The following is a 20,473-nucleotide window of genomic DNA, read 5'->3' as shown; positions in this document are numbered from 1 at the left end:
AAAAACAAAACAAAGGATACTGGAATAGTAGTAAGATAAAGAGCCTAGAAAAATAGGACAAGATAAATAAGAATACTCACCAGCATCTGGCACAGGATCAACACCTATCCGCTGCTATTCTGTTCAGTGATAATTGTTGAGTCATCAGGTGACGTAGGAGAATTTCGTGGCTATGGTAGCATGTAGCTGTGGACGCCTTGATAAGTCTTGGGGGAATGTCATAGTGGATATTTTTGGCATGTTATCATTAGTGTGATCTAATTCTAATTATTTCTATGGTGCAGAAGCTATTTTTCTGAAAAAGATTTTGCATCAAAAATTCGTAATGAATCAGAAGGCTTGTTTATTGGGCATCGTCAGTGTTAGCAGTTATCTTGTTACCAGAGAGTTGTGTCCATGTTCAGCTAGTGCCTAGCTTCATGGCTATTAGGGCTAGCTTTTGGATTGCATAAGTACAATGGTGGTGCGAGGCCACAAGAAGCCGTTACTAATGAAACGTCATGTAAGAGGAAGCTGCTGTACATGGCAAGAAGTACCGGTAACAAGATCAAGGGGTAATTGTCAGCATTAATCTTGTCACTAAGGGTTATGTCCAGGTTCAGCTAGTGTCTAGGTTCATTGCTCTTAGGGGCTAGCATTTGGGGTGCAGAAAGACTTCCTCCAGGTGTTTGGGCCAACAGTCAGTAAATATGATTCAATCTTACTTAGATGATAAACCACCTTGGTACTGATAAGTGTTAAAGTGGTAGGATATCTCTATAGAAGAGAAACAGAAATAGTAACTTCAGTACTAGGAGACATGGAGAGAAGAGGGAGGAAGAGTAAAAGTAGGCCCTGGGGTATTAAAGACTCTTTGTTGTTAGGGCATCTGGAGTGTTGCAGAACAAGGGGCCTTAAGGGCCTTAAGGCCGATCTCATACATAACACGCCCGGTCTTAGGGGGGTCCTTACCGAAAAAGGCAAAGACCCAGCCTCAAGCTTAAGACTCGTAAGGAATAAAAAAATTGATCAAAGGAGGCGTGGCGGACAGAACAAGGGGTAGTATTCCCACAGCTCGTGCAGACGGCAGCCTAGCGGAGAGACACTGAAGAAAGGTCGAAAGAGATTAAGAGACATGGGAATTGTTTTATCCTGAGCGGGACTCACCATTAAAGGCCTGCTCGGTACACAAGTACACAATGACCCTAGCCCAGTGCACCGTGGGACCCACCTTAGAGCAGCTCTCGACCTCACACATTCCTGATGCTCTTAGATTCTGATGATTTTACACATGTAATCACCAAAATGAAGGAGACAAATAACAAAAAAGAAGTCAAAGAATTTGCGAAATGTACTTGACTTGAATTGTTTCTACTTGTTCTTAACTCATCCATTTTCTCTTAAGAAAATATCTGATCAAGCATTGCTGTTCAATAAATCAAACTCTTGTCTATATATATATTCAATAATTTCCAAATTCTAGTATATTACATATTTACTTTTCTTTTTTTAAAAATCTGACAGTATAAAAGTTATGACGAGTATTCTTTTGTAGAGATTTTGACTAGTCCTGCTGCTTGACATATTGTATATTATAGATTGTTTGCTCTCTTTTATGTGTTCTATGTTTGAACTCATTGGTTACTCTTTGGGACCTTTTTATGAATTATTTTATGTGCAAACAGTTCACCCTTTAAGTTTTTCTCTTACCATCTCATTTTTGTAGGTTGTCAATTCCATCTGCATCCTGTCAATTACTGGCAGAGTGGCTTCTTGTGATGGCACTATTCATATATGGAATGGGCAAACTAGAAAGCTCATTGCAGCTCATGCTGAGTCATCTACTACCTTCCCACTCCAAACTGCATCTATTGAGCAGGCAAACATGCTCAATCAGGATGCACTCTCCGGTGGAATATTGTCAAATGCATTTTGTGGTAGTTTGTATACATCTATGCATTATATGGAATCTGATGGTATACTTGTTGCGGGTATGGGAAACGGTTCAATCAGGTATTGATCTTTATGTCATCAATTTGTTTGGCGTGATCCTTTTTTTTTTTGAAATATCTTTCCTTGAATCCTACTCTTTGCTTTGGGAATGCATTTGTGGCCAGAAGCAGTGGTCATGCAGCTATGCACATGAATATGCTGGCAAAGCCATAGCCAAAAAGCTGAAAATTTACTTAAGTTAACCAGGTAGTACTCACACAAACTGAGTTTGGAAGTGTTGGTGTATATTGAGCCCATGTATAGAGGCCCATCTAGAGGCCCATATATAGGAACTATATATCCCACCCTTCTAGGGTTTGGAGGAGTACAAGCCATTATTCTCTCCTATATGGTATCAAATAGCCTTCCCTTCCTCCAGCTGCAGCCCGCCGCCGGCGCCACCACTCCCTTCCCTCTCCTCCTTCCCTCCCCTCTCTTCCTTTCCCGGCCCTGCTGCGTGGATCTCGGCTACCGCAGCGGGATCCACCGCCCGCTGGGCGTGGCCGGCGCCTCTGCTGCCACCGCCTCCTCCCCTCTCCTCCCCGCCGGCCGCCGGTGCCTCCTCTCCTGCCGCTGCCGTGCTGGACACGGCCAGCGCCTTTGCCGCCGCCGGGCTAGGCGCGGCCGGCGCCGCCGCCCCAGACGCCTGGCGCGCGCCTGGCCCGCGGCCGGCTGCCTTCGCCGCCGCCCGATCCGGTGCCTGGGCAGGGGCCGCCGCCGCCGCCACCCTTGACGCTGCCCACGGCGGGCAGGGCGCGGGTGTAAGGAATATGGCACCATTTATGCCATTTCAAGTGATTTTGGTGATCGAATAACAACACAACACTTGGACTAATATGATTGTTAAGATGACCATTCTCAGGCTTTTAGGTTCAAGTGATGACAAAGAGAAAGAGAAGATAGGCATAGCAAGGCCCGAAGGGCTGCCTCTATGGGGGTTCCGCATAGCGCTCCATGTGCTTCATCAAGAAACAACTTACTTCCATTGGGCATGGTAAAAGGTTTTTGCTCTGTTTCAAAACAATAGCCCAGCACCTGTACAATATTCAGATGGTTAAGCTTCCTGAGGTTATAGAGCTCATTTCTTAACTGCTTAAAGTCTAGACTGGAATTCCGAAGCATCTTCACAGCAACATCATCTCCGTTTTTAGTCACTCCCTGCCAAACATATATGGTCAGTACTCAATACACATTGTTGTTTTACTGTAATATGAAGTAACACCATATTGTTTCAAAGCACTCGCATTATGCTGGCCAGACTTGTAGACAATATATTAGTCCATAAAGAAAAAGCAAGATTGTAAGGAACATGGCACCTTTTATGCCATTTCAAGTGATTTTGGTGATCGAATGACAACACAACACTTGGACTAATATGATTGTTAAGATGATCATTCTCAGGCTTTTAGGTTCAAGTGATGACAAAGAGAAAGAGAAGATAGGCGTAGCAAGGGCCGAAGGGCCGTCCCTACGGGTCAGGAGCACCGGAAGAACCGATGCCTAAGCATCGGTGCATCCGACGCTTGTCGGAAGAACCGGCGCTATGAAGATTGGTGCAGAAGAGAATCGAAGCCAAGTCAGGCTATAGGCACCGGTTGAACCGACGGGTCAAAAAGGGGGCATCGGTTCATTGGGCGTTCTATGTTCCAGAGACGATGTCAAGACCCCAGGAGAAGTTTCTTCAACACCGGTTGAACCGGTGAAGCATCGGTGCATACCATCGGTGTAATGACGTCAGCTGTCAGGAGAAGATTCTTAAGCACCGGATGAACCGGTGATGCATCGGAACAAAGCATCGGTTCAACCGGTGGTCACTGCATCAGCTGTCAGGACTTCAACGGCTACTTCGGTTTATGAGTGACCGGAAGAACCGACGCTACCCCTGCCAGAGGCATCGGTTCTTCCGGTGATACGCAGATTTTCAGCTGACCGTTGGAGCAACGGCTACAAGACTTGGTGGCCTATATATACGCCTCACCCCGGCCATTTGAAGCGTGCTGGAGTTGCTGGACGTCCCACACACACCCAAGAACATCTCCAACCACCATAGAGCTTCATTGTACATCATATAGGCTTAAGCACACTTGTGAGAGTGCTTAGTGCTTGTAATAGGGATTAGTTCTTGCGAGAGCTCCCTTGAGAGAAGTCTTGCTGCGGCAAGCAACTTGTGATCCGTCGTGTGACCCTCCGTCTTGGTGTGGAGTGGCAACGACACTTTGTGCGGGGGAAGAGGAGGCCCCCTCCTTGGTGGAGAAACTCCGTAGTGGATTACGGCCGGGTGACCGAGAGAGACGGTGGCGGTGCACGAGACTCGGTGTCTTAGGGGCACTTGCCTTTGCTTGCCGGCATCGCCTTGGTGGCGTAGTGCAAGACGGTGATCGGAAGAGCCTCGGTGTCCCGTGGACGTAGGCGTTTGTGCCGAACCACGTTACATGACCATGTCTACTCGGGAGTTTGCATCCCTCTTGCACTTACCTCTTTACTTACCGCTTTACGTTTCCGCATTTACTCTATCTTGCGTACCTTTACTTTCCTAGTTAGTTTGATTAGGATTGGCTAGGTTGCAAGTCTTTTAGGGGTAAGTAGAGAGTAACATATATAAACCTTAGTCATAACTAGCATGTATAGGACGTGTTAGGTTTATCCTATACAAGTAGTTTGAGCCCTAGGTTAAAAAGCGATTAGTGACCCTATTCACCCACTCCCCCTCTAGGGTCGGACACCCCGGTGATCCTTACAGCGGGCGTGGCCCCTGCCCCCGATGTCCCTGCCTCCGCCCCGGACGCCTGGCCCTCGCCGCCGCCCGACCTGGTGCCTGGGCAGGGGCGCCGCCGCCGCCGCCCTTGACGCCGCCTTGGGCGGGCAGGGGCGGGCGCCCCTGCCCCGACGTCCCTGCCCCCGACGGCGCCCCTCTGCAGCCGCTGCTGTCGGCCCCGGGCTCCCAGGCTGGCCTCCCTGCCCCTGCAGCCGGATCCTCGGGCGCGTGGCTGCCCTGCACGCCCTTGGCACCCGGATCGACGGCAGCCTTCCCCGCCGCGGTGCCCGCGCCCCTGCACACGCCTGCGGTGCCGCCGACCGTCGCCCGAGCTGCTCAGGCCGAAGCTGCACTCGTCGCGGCCCTCGCCGCAAAGTCCGCGGCTTCGGCGGCTCAGGAGCGCGTCCGTGCGACTGCCTTCGTTTGGGAGCGTCTTCAACCCATCGTCCCCTCCACCGAGTACGGCGCTCTGTCCTCCCACCAGGCTCCGCCCTCTGGATCTGGACCTCGGATCGACCCCCTCCTTGGTGCTCCTCTCTCCGGCCAGACCGGGAGTGGGGGAGGTCGCGGGCGTCGTCGTCGGGGCGGACGTGGTGGTGGTGCTGGCGGCGCTCCTTCTGGTGGTACTGGTGGAGACCGTCGGGGCACTCCGACCCCGACTCCGGCTTCCACTCCTGCTCCTGCCCCTGGAGGTACGCCCTGGCCATCCTTCAACGCCCCTTGGTCAGGGCGCATCCCGATGTGGCCGTTTCAGGGTCCGGGGGGGCTCGTCCTCACCCCCAGCCGGTGGGCATGTTCACCGGTGCTGTTCCCCTATTCGCGCCGTTCTGGACCCCGCTCAGCCCAGCCCGTAGCCGACCTAGCCTGGGGGGTGGGACCAGGCCGCACTGGCGCAGTCCTTCAGCGCCATGGGACAGACGCCGCCGGTCAGCACCGAGTGGATCGCCGACTCGGGTGCCTCTTTCCACACCACCCCTGATGCCAGTATCTTCTCTTCTGTCCGACCCCTACACCCCTCTTGTCCTTCTTCTATCATGGTTGGTAATGGGTCTTGCCTTTCTGTCACCGCAGTCGGTTCTGCTCCTGGTTCGTTTCGTCTTCCCAATATCCTTGTTTCTCCTCGGATGGTTCGTAACCTTCTTTGTATTCGTCAGTTTACAACTGACAACTCTTATTCCATCGAGTTTGACTCTTCTGGCCTCACTATAAAGGATTCGGCCTTCTGGTGTCCGCTCGTCCGGTGTGACGGCACGGGCCCCCTTTACACTCTTCGCCTTCCATCTTCAGCTGTACCACTCTCGCCTTCTTCGTCTGCCACTTTTGCCGCGCTGCCGTCTTCCACCACCTGCCACCGCCGTCTTGGTCACCCTAGCCGCGACGTTCTAGCTCAGCTCAGTCGTAGTACCGATGTTCCTGGTACTAGGGTTTCTGCTGAGCACCTCTGCCATGTGTGCCAGCTTGGTCGTCATGTTCGGCTTCCTTTTTCCTCTTCTTCTTCGCATGCGACGCATGCCTTCGATCTTGTTCACTGTGACCTGTGGACTTCTCCTGTTCTTAGCCTCTCTAGCTACAAATACTATCTGGTGGTAGTCGATGATTTCTCACACTACTCTTGGACTTTTCCTTTACGGGCCAAGTCTGAGACCTTACCCACCCTCCTCCACTTCTGTCTGGGTGTCCACTCAGTTCGGCCTCATCATTAAGGCCGTCCAGTGTGACAACAGGCGTGAGTTCGATAACTCCACCTTCCGTTCTTTCTTCCTCTCTCGGGGTGTTCAGCTGTGTATGTCTTGTCCGTACACCTCTCCTCAGAACGGCAAGGCTGAGCGGATGATTCGCATGACGAACGACGTCGTGCGCACCCTTCTGATCCAGGCCTCTCTGCCCCCGCGCTTCTGGGCCGAGAGCCTCCACACCGCCACCTATTTGCTTAACCGCCTTCCGTCCACTGCTTCTCCTGCTCCCACTCCACACCACGCCCTCTTCGGTACCCCTCCTCGCTACGACCACCTTCGGGTCTTCGGGTGTGCGTGTTACCCTAACACCTCCGCCACCGCTTCTCACAAGCTGGCGCTCCGCTCGACTCGTTGTGTGTTCCTTGGGTACTCCCCTGACCACAAGGGGTACCGATGTTTTGACCTCACCTCTTGCCGCGTCCTGATCTCCCGACACGTCGTCTTTGACGAGTCGGATTTCCCCTACTCCACCTCCTTCACACCTTCTCCTGACCCCGAGTTGGAGTCTCTATTTCCGACTGACCCGGTGGTTCAGCCACCGTTACCTGTCTGCCCTTTTCCTGCAAGTTTTTCTGGTGCACCGGCACCGCTTCCGGTGACCCCTGCTGTGCCACGCGCGGCCCCGGTGCCCGCTGTCGCGCCACGCGCGCCCCCAGACCTCATGTCGTGCCGTGCGCGGCCCCGGGGTCCCTTGCTGCGCCACGCGCGGCCCCGGTGCTTCCCCCTGCACCTGCGCGGTACGATCAGCCGGTGCAGGTGTACCAGCATCGTTCGGTGGCGGCACCGGCGCCGCCACGGTAAGCTCAGCCGGTGCAAGTGTACCGGCGTCGGTCGGCGCCGACACCGGCGCCGCCTCCGGCTCCGGAGGCTCCTGCGACGACTACACCGAAGCCGTCGCCACCGCCGCCTCCGCCGCCTCGCTCTCGAGTCGAGCCGGCGGTGTACCACCCGCCAGTCGTCCATCGGGATCCTCAACATATACATCCCATGGTGACTCGGCGGATGGCATCTCAGGCTGCGACTCTCTCCGCCACCGAGGGAGAGCCGCGGGTCTCTCCGGTACCCTCCTCTGTCCGCGACGCCTTAGCGGATCCTCACTGGCGTCGCACGATGGAAGAGGAATACGCGGCTCTTCTTGCTAACCAGACATGGGACCTCATGCCGCGTCCGTCTGGTGGCAATGTGGTCACAGGCAAGTGGATCTGGACGACGCATAAGCGTCGGGCTGACACCACACTGGAGCGCTATAAGGCTCGCTGGGTGTCGGGTACCATGATTAGGGGCACCCTAATCAGGTGACTAAAATCGCCCTAAAAACACAAACACGTGTTAGGCAACCGGGCCCATGAAGCCCTACAACCTCCTTCCAATCTGGAAGAAAGGAAAGGACTCAAAGAAGCCCAACACGCGGCTCACATACACAGTGCGGCCCATCCGCACCCCCCTCGAACCTGCGGGGCGATCTCCGCCTCGCTCGAGGGTAGCGAGCTACCCTCGAGAGAGCAGATCGACTCTGCCTCGCCCGAGGCCACCCCTCGACTGGAAGGACAAACGGCCCTTCCGCTCACCCGCCCGCCGTACGGAGTCATTAAATGCCAACCACTCCACAGCGCCCGGGTCAGACGGCGTCAGGCCGCTATTCCCCACAGTGGCTGTGACCGGAGTTCCGTCCACCAACTCCGGTCATTGCTCCGCCATTCCGGACGCTGTGACGTCACTGTGGGAACCTGCGACGCAGTGCAAGACGTGCTCGGCACTGCTCCAGCCACTGTGCTGCCAACTCCCGATACCTCCTCCATACTTTCCCTTCCACGGAACCCTCGAACGGCAAGGGCACGACCCTCGGAAGCGGCTCCGACCTCAACCAGGACAAGACCCTGGCCTGCAGGACCCTCGGAATATCGCCATGCCACACCTGGAGGACGGTACCCCCTACAGCAACCACCGCGCCGCCCGCTGGAGCTACAAGGACGCCGGCGCGATCTCCGCGAGGCCAAGGACAACGCCCAGGACGACTGCCACGCCAAACGCCATACCCCACAGTATGCTTTCCACAGTGCTCGACCACTGCACCCCCGCGATTCGGGGAGAAGACAACGACTTCCACGATCTCCTGTGCATGTACACCGGCCCTCCTTGTGTCTATAAACGGAGGAGGCGGGCTTTATCTTGGGGGTTGGGTCCATCCGGTAGCACACAACATTCAGCACTACTCAGAGCACATACGCTCCTCTGAGCCCCGATATTGGCACTCGCCTCAATCAACTCCTCCTCTAGGTCAGCAGAGACCTGGGAGCTTCCCTCCCTCTCTCGCCTCGCTTGTACCCCCTACTACAGGCACCCCCGGTGCAAGACAATACAGTGCCCTCGCAAACCCCTTTGCTGGACGTACGGCCCCACGGCCGGAACTAGGATAAACCCGTGCGTTATTGTGTTGCCTCTTGCATTAACTATCTGGGACGAGGAACACGCAGCATCATCACTAGTTGGGTCCGGACCTCCGGGTCAGGACACCGACACTGGGTTCTCCGGGGTTTCACCCAGCGGCCTGGTGTGGACTATGATGAGACCTTCAGTCCAGTGGTGAAGCCTGCTACTGTGCGCACGGTCCTCTAGCTTGCGCTCTCTCGCTCTTGGCCTGTGCACCAGCTCGATGTGAAGAATGTGTTTCTTCATGGCACTCTGTCAGAGACAATCTACTGCTCTCAACCCCCGGGATTTGTGGACTCCAGTCGTCCGGACATGGTCTGCCGGCTGAACAAGTCTCTCTATGGTCTGAAGCAGGCTCCTCGGGCTTGGTATTCTCGGTTCGCCACGTTCTTGCTAACTTTGGGATTCACCGAGGTCAAGGCTGACACTTTTCTGTTCATCTGCCGCCGTGGGGATGAGATTACCTACCTGCTGCTCTATGTTGATGATATTGTGCTCACCGCCTCCAGTCAGCAGTTGCTTGAGCGCATTATCTACTCTCTACAGCAGGAGTTTGCAATGAAGGATCTTAGTCAGCTCCACCACTTCTTGGGCGTCACTGTTGAGCCTTGCCCGTCTGGCCTTCTCCTTCACCAGCGGCAGTACGCACTCGATATTCTGGAGCGGACTGGGATGACTGATTGCAAGCCCTGCTCTACTCCTGTCGACACTCAGACGAAGCTGTCTGCTGCTCTGGGTGCTCCTGTGGCTAATCCTACTGCCTACCGGAGTCTGGTCGGTGCCTTGCAGTACCTTACCTTCATCAGGCCGGACCTCACCTACGCTGTTCAGCAGATCTGTCTCCATATGCATGATCCACGAGAGTCACACCTTGCTGCCCTGAAACATCTCCTCCGCTACGTCCGTGGCACTGTAGACCTCGGCCTGGTGCTTCACCGCTCGTCCTCTGCTGAGCTGGTGGTCTACACCAACGCTGACTGGGCTGGCTGCCCGGACACTCGCCGCTCCACTTCTGGTTACACCGTCTTCCTGGGCGGCAACCTGGTCTCCTGGTCATCCAAGCGGCAGCCAGTTGTCCCCCGCTCCAGTGTCGAGGCGGAGTACCGGGCTGTTGCTAATGGCGTCCTGGCTCCGACAGCTCTTGGCGGAGCTCCACAGCCCGCTCGCCAAGAGCATGCTCATCTACTGCGACAACGTCAGCGCCGTGTATCTCTCCACTAACCCCGTTCAGCATCAGCGGACGAAGCATGTGGAGATAGACTTGCACTTCGTGCACGACAGGGTCGCCATCGGCGATGTTCGGGTACTCCATGTCCCGACCACCTCCCAGTTTGCCGACATCTTCACCAAGGGACTACCCTTCTCGATCTTCTCGGAGTTTCGCTCCAGCCTCAACGTAGCAGGTGGCTAGTTGTGGCTGGGGGGGTGTTTGCCCTTTGTAATTTATTCTTGTCCAGTCTTGAACATCATTGCGCCGGTAGTTCAGACTGCGAGGGGATGTTGGTGTATATTGAGCCCATGTATAGAGGCTCATCTAGAGATCCATGTATAGGAACTATATATCCCACCCTTTTAGGATTTGAAGGAATACAAGTCATTGTTCTCTCCTACAGTAAGGCATGCATACTTGTTTTTTTCTTGAAGGATTAGCGCTTAGAAGTTGAGAGCATGTTCTGTTCTCTCCGAATCTCACTGTTATTTCTCTCATTTCTATCAGAGTAGTTTGAATATGTCTGCTAATTATTGTGTTGCACATGGTCGAGTCTTTGCAGATTTATTGACATATCTCGGGATCAGAAGCTACATTTATGGAAGACTGATTCTGCTGAAATATCTTTCTCATCCCTTGTGTCCGCTATTTGCTCATGTGGCTCAGACAGGATTACCAAAGGAACCCCAATGGCTTCATCCTGGCTAGCAGCAGGTCTAAGTTCTGGTTACTGCCGGTTGCTTGATAAGCGTAGTGGGAACATCATTGCAGTTTGGCGAGCACATGATGGACACATCACAAAGGTCAGTGCACCCCTAGCCCTCTACCACAGATGTTACAAGGAACCTTTAGCCCTGATTAGTTTTCAAAAAAATTTCTACAGTACCCGTCACATTGAATCTTCGGATACATGCATGGAATATTAAATATAGTTGAAAAAAATAACTAATTACACAGTCTAACTGATTAGTACGAGATGAATCTTTTAAGTCTAATTAGTCCATGATTGGACATTATTTGTCAAGTAACAACGAAATGTGCTACAGTATCAAAATCCAAACTTTTTCACCAACTAAACACACCTGGACCTTTGACATTTTCTGATCTATTTTCTCTTTCCCATTTATGCTTACAGCTGGCAGCACCAGATGACCACTTAATTGTATCAAGTTCTCTGGACAAGACTCTTCGAGTTTGGGACATCAGAGGGTATTATTTTCTTAAATGTCTTTGCTGTATTGCATGTATTTCTTCTGGCTCACATGTATTTTCTCTTCGAATTTGCACAAAATTCTTAAATGTCTTTTGCTGGAAAATGTGATAGGAATCTGGCAATGCAGTCAAACATTTTCAGAAGTCATTCAGATGGCATCCCCTACTTTTCTGTCTGGGGTCAAGATGTGATATCAGTTTCGAGGAACAAAATCGCACTCACTTCTCTTTCAAGGCCATCAAGTGATGTAAGACTATCCTTCTCACAACTTGCGCCACTGTTTAATCTCGAAAAAAAGTTTACTACGTCCAATAGCAGTGTGCCTTTAATTAGCAATTTGCATGTGGTATGGGCTGGAAATCTATTTGGCTCTTGTGAAAGTGATTTTCATATGCTTCTATGCAGATTGGACATCAGCAACTTGCACTTCAGAATTTGTATTCTGCTGACAGAGGAATGAAACACAAAAACCTTTCTGTTCTTTCAACTATTGCTGTGCTTCCATTGTCAACATTGTTTATGGTTGGAACTGAAGATGGATTCCTCAAAATCTGCCACTAGGTACTTCTAGTATTAGTAATTGTCTCTCCATTGCGCTGAGTTGAACAAAAAAACTTAAGTAGTTTCTACCACCCTCACTTCAGAATTGAATTTTGTAGCAAAAATGCCTGTGCATAGTATGTTCTCATTTTGCCAGGAGCAACAGTAGAGTATACATATTCATATTGTACAGGAAATGCAATGTGTGAACTTTATCTGAGTGAAAGCTTCATTTGTTTTATCTTCTCTATTTAAGCAGCACATATTCATATTCCTGTGTTTGCTTGATGCTCTGATGAAGTTCAAGCTGCATTGCTTGTTACTAGCCAAAATCGGTACATATTCCTTCCTTTTGTGGAAGTCCAGTAAAATTGGAGGTGGTGAAAACAAATTCTGATGCTAAGGCCTAATGCTGACACACCCTTAACAAAATTTATTAGTATTTGAGCTTCTCTCAGACCGAATCTGATCCAACGCCACTGGAATTTTTTTTTTTGAAAAATTACTAGAACTTTCTCTACCCACCGTGAATTACTAGTACGCCAGTACCATCCTTGTTCTCTGTCACTGGCACATGACTGCCTGTTGATTTCGCATTGGCCTGTTCTGCCACCAAGGTGAGGACGCCTTTGATTAAATTCTAGCTTTACTCTGCCGGATTCGCTGCAGGACCGGGGCGGATAGGATTCGGATGAGTTTAAATGTGGGTAGTTGGCTAGCTACAAAAGTAAAGAGGGCTTGTCTGCCCTGGTATGAATGCTGGCTTACTGCACTCTTCGATATCTGCACCTGATCCACAATTTAGATCATATTTAGTTTTCATCCCATAAATTCCGTAAACACAAAAAAATCATTACATCGATTGTTTCGACATATGCATAGAATATTAAATGAAGTCTATTTACAAAATTTTTAGCATAGATGAGCTGTAAATCGCGAGACGAATCTAATGAGCCTACTTAATACATGATTTGCAATAGTGATGCTACAGTAACCATCCGCTAATTATTGATTATTTATAAATTAATTAACATCATTAGATTCGTCTCGCGATTTACAATCCATCTGTGTAAAAAGTTTTGTAAATAGACTTCATTTAGTACTTCAAATTAATAAAATTCCAACGCAAAAATTTTGCGCTTAAACAGGGCCTTAGGCAGCGTCAGATCGCCGTACCACTAAAATCCCTGCATTTGTCATTTGTGGGCTTTCTGGTATTAAAAAGGTTTAGACGGAACTGCACTGTCTGCGTAGACTGGGGGCCCACGTAGACTGGGCAGTTACTGTCACTGAGATGTGGGTCCCGCTTCATGCTACCACGCTGGCCCATGCATGTGTCCTCCGTAGACTGGGCAGTTTACTGTCACTGAGATGTGGGTCCCGCTGCAAAGAAGCATGGGCTGGCTGGCCTCATTGCAGTTCAGCTGTTCCTCCACCATGAATGCTTCAGTACTTGCACAGTGGATCAGCACTAGCTCAGCACCATCTCTGCTTATATCAACGTGTGTGCTGAGCAGCTGGTTCTTGAACAACCAAACAAGCAGCAGATCAGAGTCTGCGCAAATCCATCAAGCAGCAGTGCATGCAGGCAGCCATGGAGAAGAGAGGCAGCAGCGGTAGCGCGAGCCTCCTCGCGCTGGCCCTCCTGCTAGCCGCCTCGCTCGCGTCGTTCCAGCCGTGCCACGGAGCGCGCGGCGTCCCCGCCGGCGCGGGGCCGGAGGAGGAGCCGCTCCGGCCCCAGAACGTGTTCGGGTTCGGCGGCTTCTACCCGGGCCCCACCGTCAACTGGGTCTTCCCGGGCCCCAACGGCATCACCCCGCAGGTCGGCTTCGGCGGGATGCCGGGCTCCGGCGCCTTCCCGGGGGTCGGCGGCGGCGGTGGCGTCTCGCCGTTCACGCCCGGCGGCGGCGGTGTGGTCGGCATCCACGGCGGCGGCGGCGCTGCTGCTGGCGCCGCGGCGAAGAAGCCGTGAGACTGCGAGGCGGCGACCCGGAGGATGTCAGGCTGTGTGGTGTGTAAGGTGAAGTGGCCGAGCTTGGTGCGGTAGAGTTCCGTGTGTGGTGTGGAAGTTTGTGTAGCGGTAAGAGCAGAGTCTGTGGTTTGTTCGTCTTGGGCTCTTGGCCATCGTGGTAGCGTTCGTGTATTGTGTCCTGGTTATCAGAGCTTTGTATCCTGTGTTTGTGTGACGGACGACTTCTCAAGCGGTAGTACCTGCTAAATCTTGCGTGCTCTCTCTCGCTCGCTCGCGCTCTGGCTCTCTCGAGATCTGGATATACTACATCTTCTGCTATCCTATGCTTATGAGTCTAGATTTCCTATGGATTTCATTTTGTAATTTGTAATTTGTAAATCTAATACTAGTTCCTCCGATGCAATTGCTATCCCTCATATTCCACTCTAAATTTGATATATCCCTCGTATTCCGCTCTAAATTTGATATTTTAGTCAAGATTAAGATATTTTAATCTTTCAATATTGAACTTACGCTCTGATGCCAAACAGATAAGTTTAGAAATTTTGGCGCGGGGAAGTGTTATTACACTTAACTTTCATGTCCTTGGCCAGTGTTACACTTGAATAAGCCCAGAAATAACATTTTTTCTCACATTCTAAGATATCTTTGTTTAGGTATGATACTAATTCATATCAATATTTTGTGATGCAAAGTAGGATAAAAATGCACATGATCAAGGGTAATGTTGATTCCCATTGGCAGCCCATCAATAAGAATGCATTACTTGCTGTGCTCTGAATCCAATTTTTCTCCTGGAGCGGTTCTTGATCCGGGCGTGTGGCATGCCAAAGAGCTTTAAGCCTTTCAGGCCTCCTTGTCATTGTTATTACTCCCTCCGTTTTCGTTTCTAAGAATACAGGGAGTATTGGTACTCATCAGGATTCAGTAGATTAACTATAGAATACAGGGAGGCACAATTACCCACTAGGTGCAGAAAATTCTGTTAGGCTCTGTTTAGTTCCCAAAAAAATTTCTACAGTACCCATCACATCGAATGTTCGAACACATGTATGGAGCATTGAATGTAGTTAAAAAAATAACTAATTACACAGTTTAACTGATTAGCGCGAGATGAATCTTTTAAGTCTAATTAGTCCATGATTGGATATTATTTGTCAAGTAACAACGAAATGTGCTACAGTACCAAAACCAACAACTTTTCACCAACTAATAGGGCCTTAAACTGAGAAGCCGTAAGCATTTTGCTAAAATGCAAGTGAGACATTGCATGATTAGTACGACATCACATTATGATGCAGTGTTGAGTAGTTGTTGATTAGCACCATATGTGCATGATTATGGTATCAATAACATACCCTGATTTCTACCTAACGATGCAGTTCGTAGAACTAACATTTCTCTATTTTCTTTACCTGAAAACTGATCCATATAAACTACATGTATTGATGCCAGCGGTTGTCCACAAAGCACATTAGCCTAGTATATCGCCTAGTATTATGCGCCGTAAAAAAGCTCTCACAGCCTGGAAATATGAAGTTGATGGTGGTTGAGTCCTATTGTTCTGATCTAAAGCCACCACGCTTGGCTTACTTAGACTGTGTTTAGTTCTTTACATGTAAAAATTTTGAGTTGGAATCTTGCTAATTTGAAGTACTAAATGAAGTCTATTTATAAAACTTTTTGTATAGATGAGTTGTAAATCGCGAGACGAATCTAATAATGCTAATTAATCTATGATTAATCCATAATTAGCGGATGATTACTGTATCATCACTGTTGCAAATCATAGATTAAGTAGGCTTATTAAATTCATCTCGCGATTTACAGCCCATCCATACAAAAAGTTTTATAAATAGACTTCATTTAGTACTCCATGCATGTGTCCCAGCTGCGCTGTAGCTGCTGCCGATCAGCAGTTTGCAGCATGCAGGCAGCTGGCACATGCCGTACGCAACGATGGAAGAAGACGAAGCTGTTCATCAGGTGCCTTGCGCTGCTGGGGAACAGTGATCGGGGCTGGTGTTACGAGAATATATATAGAGAGAAACTGGTTGCTTAACGCACCGCCACGGCCCTCGCGAATGCCGGTGTTACGAAGAAGGTACACTCCCATCTCCGCTGTCATCGCTAACAACAAATGAGGGCGCCAGATCGCCACTGTGGTTATTTCCAGTTTGTCACAGTTGCTGAAACATCTTCCAGATTGATCGCCAGCGGAGAAGAACACAGGAAGAGTGTCGTAGCACGACTACGATGCCATGGAGGAGGACATGGTGGGCAAAGGCCCGCTCTCCTCGAGTCTCGGCGTACGAAGCTGGGGGACGGGTGCAACGATGGCAGTGGGAAGAGAGATCGATTCCGCCACCGTGACTCTGAGGCAGGCAAGGCTGCTGCGTCGGCGCAAGTAGCGTTGCACGTAAAAGGTCTGGAAGATGCAGCGCCACCGGCTTTGTTTGGACAGTTGAGGTAAGTTTTGCCTGAGATCTAACGGCCAAGAAAGTCTGATGACGTGATCTTATCAGGGCTCGAAAAAGTCACAACATTTTGGTCTTTAGAGATAGGGTGGAATCTCAGGGTCGAAAAAGTTACAATATTTATGCTTTATTCCTATAATATACATACCTTAGAGAATATATTTGCAGTCTAAACATTTTAAATGTAAAATGCATCAGAGATCCACCAAGGGTGTGTCATTTAAGTCCACGAACTTCAAAAGTGCATTTTTAGGCCCAACAACTTGTAATTTATGTCACTTAGGTTCATAAACTTTGAAAACATAGATGCATGAACACTGAAAGTGCATTTTTTGGTTCATAAACTTGCAATTTGAGCCACTTAGATCCATAAACTCCAAAATTCCATTTTTAGATCCATAAACTTCATCCATGAGCAGTCGTGTGGCCACAGACGCGCGCACACGACTGCTCATGGATGAAGTTTATGGATTGACCAAAATCTAACGTCATCACGAGATTTTTCACCAAAACATCTGGTGCCACCGGCTACCCACGCAATGGTGTACATAATATCCCCTACCACAATACACATGTTGTCGAGTCTCTGTGACATCCTCCACCTTTCCCAAGCCATCAGCTCCTCCTCTCCACCCATATTACGAGGTCATATCTTGATCTAAGTTCCAGAACTCACCAATGCCAGTTTGTAAGCTCCCCTTTAAATTCTAATATGTCAATAACCTCCGAAACAAGTATTAATTTCATCTCTCCTATCTTCTCTATAAATGCTCTTGATTCAAAATTGGGGCTCAAATTTCACCCTTCTAGTGAACTCTAATAACGTGTGAGCACCGTGTAGATTCATGTTGGTGCGATATCAGCGTATGAAGACTAGGTGGAGGGGTATGGACCTAGATGACACAAATTATAAGTTTATGGACCTAGAAATGGACTTTTAGAGTTGTGGACCTAAGTGACACAAATTACAAGTTTATGAACCAAAAAATACAATTTCAAAGTTGATGGACTTAAGTGATACCCTCTTATAAGTTGATGGACCTCTTGTGCATATTGTTTTCAATTTGTTTATTTACTATTCTCAATTCAACTAGGTGTGCCAAGACACTTACTATTCTTAGTCCTCTCTCCCTCTCCCTCTTCCTTTCCCTTCAGTGCTCTCTCCCTCTCCCTCTGGTGCGTAACCAGATCACATATTCCCTACAATCGATGTCACTATAGATGATCGATCGTACATATTCCATGCTCGAACAGCATGGCCAGTGAGTCGCCATGAGCTCTGTGCTGGCAAGAGACCGTGGGCAGTGTCTCTACATACAAACACGGCACCGGTGAGGAATCCGTCCGGTTCGTCAGTGGATGGAGGTGATCCAAACCACTTTTCTGCCACAACGCCTTGTGCAGGCTGCATAACATCGAGACGCACCTCATTTGCGTTCCAACTAGCCAGGCATGTGGACACCATTTGCATTACCTAGGTAAGGCTAGATGGGCATGTTTAGGAAACTAAACATGTACATGGTACATTACACAAGCCTGGTTCATGCACCCTACCAATCACATCCTATATGACGGTGCAAATCATACTCTATTACCGAAATATTAACAACTCATTGATCAAATCCAACTCTCACATTACTCCTTCCACCCATCCCTTCCCACGCATCACACACCGGTCACAACATCACGTCACACACCGGCCCCAAACTTTTTCCTCCAATGTTTTACACACTCCCAATAACCTTTTCAAGGTTCTAATTTCTGTGCAAAATTTACACGTGAAGGTTGAATTTGAGCCATATGAATTTTCTATCAAGGATCTTCTCACCATGGACAAATCATTAGCTCTAACTTGTCTATCGACCCGTGCTCCTGTACGGACTAGTTAGAGATATTTAATAATTATCTATCTCATGCTCTCTTTAATCAATTAAATATTATTCTAACCTAGTACGGTAAAAATACATATTTATCATTATGTAATTGTAATAAATATGATAGGTTTAGTTACTAACAATTTTTCTCACTTTGCATCACACCTTCATATATGTTTGGTATGTATTTAATTGAACACTTTGTTTGAGCTATGTGAACAACATGAAAACTGATAATCTTATCTCTTCTCTTATACATAAATATATGGTGACACACGCATTATCATTAGTATTTTATATAAATAATATATTAATAGTGATAGAAATAGTAATTTATAATTTTATATTAATGCGGTTTAAGATTTATTATAATAACATAATTTTGATTCAAATTTTTAATTTTTCATTATGATATCATTGGATAATATATATGAAATTTAGGGGGTTATTTGATATTATTTTATATTGGTATAAGTGGGTGATTCACATAAAGATTAGGGGGTTACTTTATATTATTTTTTATAATGGCAGAGATGGGTAATTTAGATACATGTTTATGAGGTTACTTTAGTCTATTTTCATAATGACAAAGGTGGGCAATTTATTAGAAAAAGATAACAAATCCAATGACTATTATGATTAGAGTTGCCAAATTGATGGCCAAATATTTCTAATTTTTTGTGAGAATTTGTAGATTTCTCTATTTTTTAGACTGTCTACTAGGATTCTAGGTGGCATTATCTGGAGGCTTCTAAAGGAGCCTCCAATTAGTAATAGTAAGACAGTCGCACAAAATTGTATCAGTTCAGTTTATACATACCCATATAACCATGTTAAGGATCAAATATATCTATGCAAAATTTACATATACCAATAATACATGTTCAGTTGAAATTGATTCATATGAGTTTTATGCTAAGGATCTTCTCACCAAGAAACAAAACATTAGCTCCAACAGTCTCAGTGAGCTCTATCCATTCAGTCCATGTCAGATCACATCAAGGCACAGCCTTGGTGGTGTATATGCTCATCTTCGTGTGTGATATGTGGTACCGACCACCAGTGGCGAAGCTAGAGCAAATTGGAGGGGTGCATTTACCTTGTGAGTGCATAGAGTTGAGTCATGTGGGGTGCAACTATGATGAATCACTGTTTTTCTATTTTTTTAGGGGAGTGTATATTAGCACCTCCTAATGACACTATAGCTTCGCCCCTGCGACCACTTGACCACCATGGTTTCTTTCACAATTTTCTATACCTTGTACAAATAAAAGTTTAGCATTCTGCGCGACATATGCAGACTCCCCTTCTCTCCACCTCCAAGTTTTGCTTATTATGATTCCAAATAATCCACTGTGAACCTCGGCTCAAACATGAGCTTTACACAGCTGTCATGTTTCATCTCAAGGATGTAACCAGTGGCGGAGCCAGCCCTGATACCTAGGAGGGGCCGGGCAAGTTCGATGGCCGGCACTAGTGCTTAGAATTTTTCTCTAAACATCACCGGGCCAGCCATGAACATGTCCAAAAGTAACTGATGCAACAATGTGTGCAAAATAAAAAGGGAGGGAGTCGAATCATGGTTTTATAGATATTTGGACTGTAATTGGGCTTCACAATTGATAGGGATTAACTAGCCAAAGGATAAACACATTCTATGGAGCTTATTTTGAGCTGTATTTCTCTTCCCAAGACGATGCATTGTTGCATGTGATTGTGCCTATAACCTATGACCTCATGCTTTGCACAGAGGAGGGGGGGGGGGGGGGGGGCGTAGCCCAGATTGGCCTCCATGTAGCCGGGATGGCTATACATCGCCTAGGCTACAAATTTCAAATCCATCACCTGAAGGCGTGGGCATCTGATTTGGGCTGTTTATTTAGAGTATTTGGCCCAATAGTCATTCCACAGCCCGTTTTGTTGTCTAAACTATCCACCGGAATAATATATGCAGACAGCATAAAAACTCATGGCCCACAGTAATCATGCGCATGCAGTTGGGGAGAGAAAAAAAACATGCATGTGACGTCTCCTGAGATAGGGATGTTGCTTTCTTTTCCAATTTTTATTCATGTTTGCTTCTTTCTCCGGAATGACTATATATAATTTAAGGATCCATCGCCTGAAGCTGGTTAGTGGGCCGACGAGATTGATTTCAGCCTAATAATATTTTCATTGGTAGCATGTAGTAAGCAGATTTGCTATCCATATCCATATATATACACATATGCGTTACAGACTTGCGACTTTTATATATGGACGCATGCATCCATGCACGGTGCAAATTGACTATGA

General features: G+C 48.3%; 2 protein-coding genes across 3 annotated transcripts; both read left to right on the top strand.

Annotated features, from left to right (window-relative positions):
• The first annotated feature begins 342 nt into the window (after nt 1-342).
• LOC120706798 (protein GFS12-like) lies at nt 343-12,105 on the top strand. 2 transcript variants are annotated; one of them, XM_039991524.1, is made up of 6 exons: nt 343-554; nt 1,706-1,992; nt 10,665-10,905; nt 11,238-11,311; nt 11,427-11,562; nt 11,721-12,105. In XM_039991524.1, exons 2-6 carry the CDS (start codon nt 1,865-1,867, stop codon nt 11,874-11,876), a joined length of 735 nt encoding a protein of 244 aa, XP_039847458.1. In that variant the 5' UTR covers nt 343-554; nt 1,706-1,864; the 3' UTR covers nt 11,877-12,105. The 2 variants fall into 2 exon arrangements, with proteins under 2 accessions (XP_039847458.1, XP_039847459.1); XM_039991525.1 differs by lacking the exon at nt 343-554 and having other exon boundaries at nt 1,706-1,889.
• Nucleotides 12,106-13,314: 1,209 nt separating this feature from the next.
• LOC120706797 (translation initiation factor IF-2-like) lies at nt 13,315-14,145 on the top strand. The gene has a single exon (XM_039991523.1). The coding sequence runs from the start codon at nt 13,438-13,440 to the stop codon at nt 13,825-13,827; it is 390 nt and encodes a 129-aa protein (XP_039847457.1). The 5' UTR covers nt 13,315-13,437; the 3' UTR covers nt 13,828-14,145.
• Nucleotides 14,146-20,473: the final 6,328 nt, after the last annotated feature.

The sequence above is a fragment of the Panicum virgatum genome, chromosome 5K (assembly GCF_016808335.1).
Source record: "Panicum virgatum strain AP13 chromosome 5K, P.virgatum_v5, whole genome shotgun sequence".
NCBI classification, from domain to species: domain Eukaryota; kingdom Viridiplantae; phylum Streptophyta; class Magnoliopsida; order Poales; family Poaceae; genus Panicum; species Panicum virgatum.
This window is presented reverse-complemented; position numbering and strand designations above follow the sequence as displayed.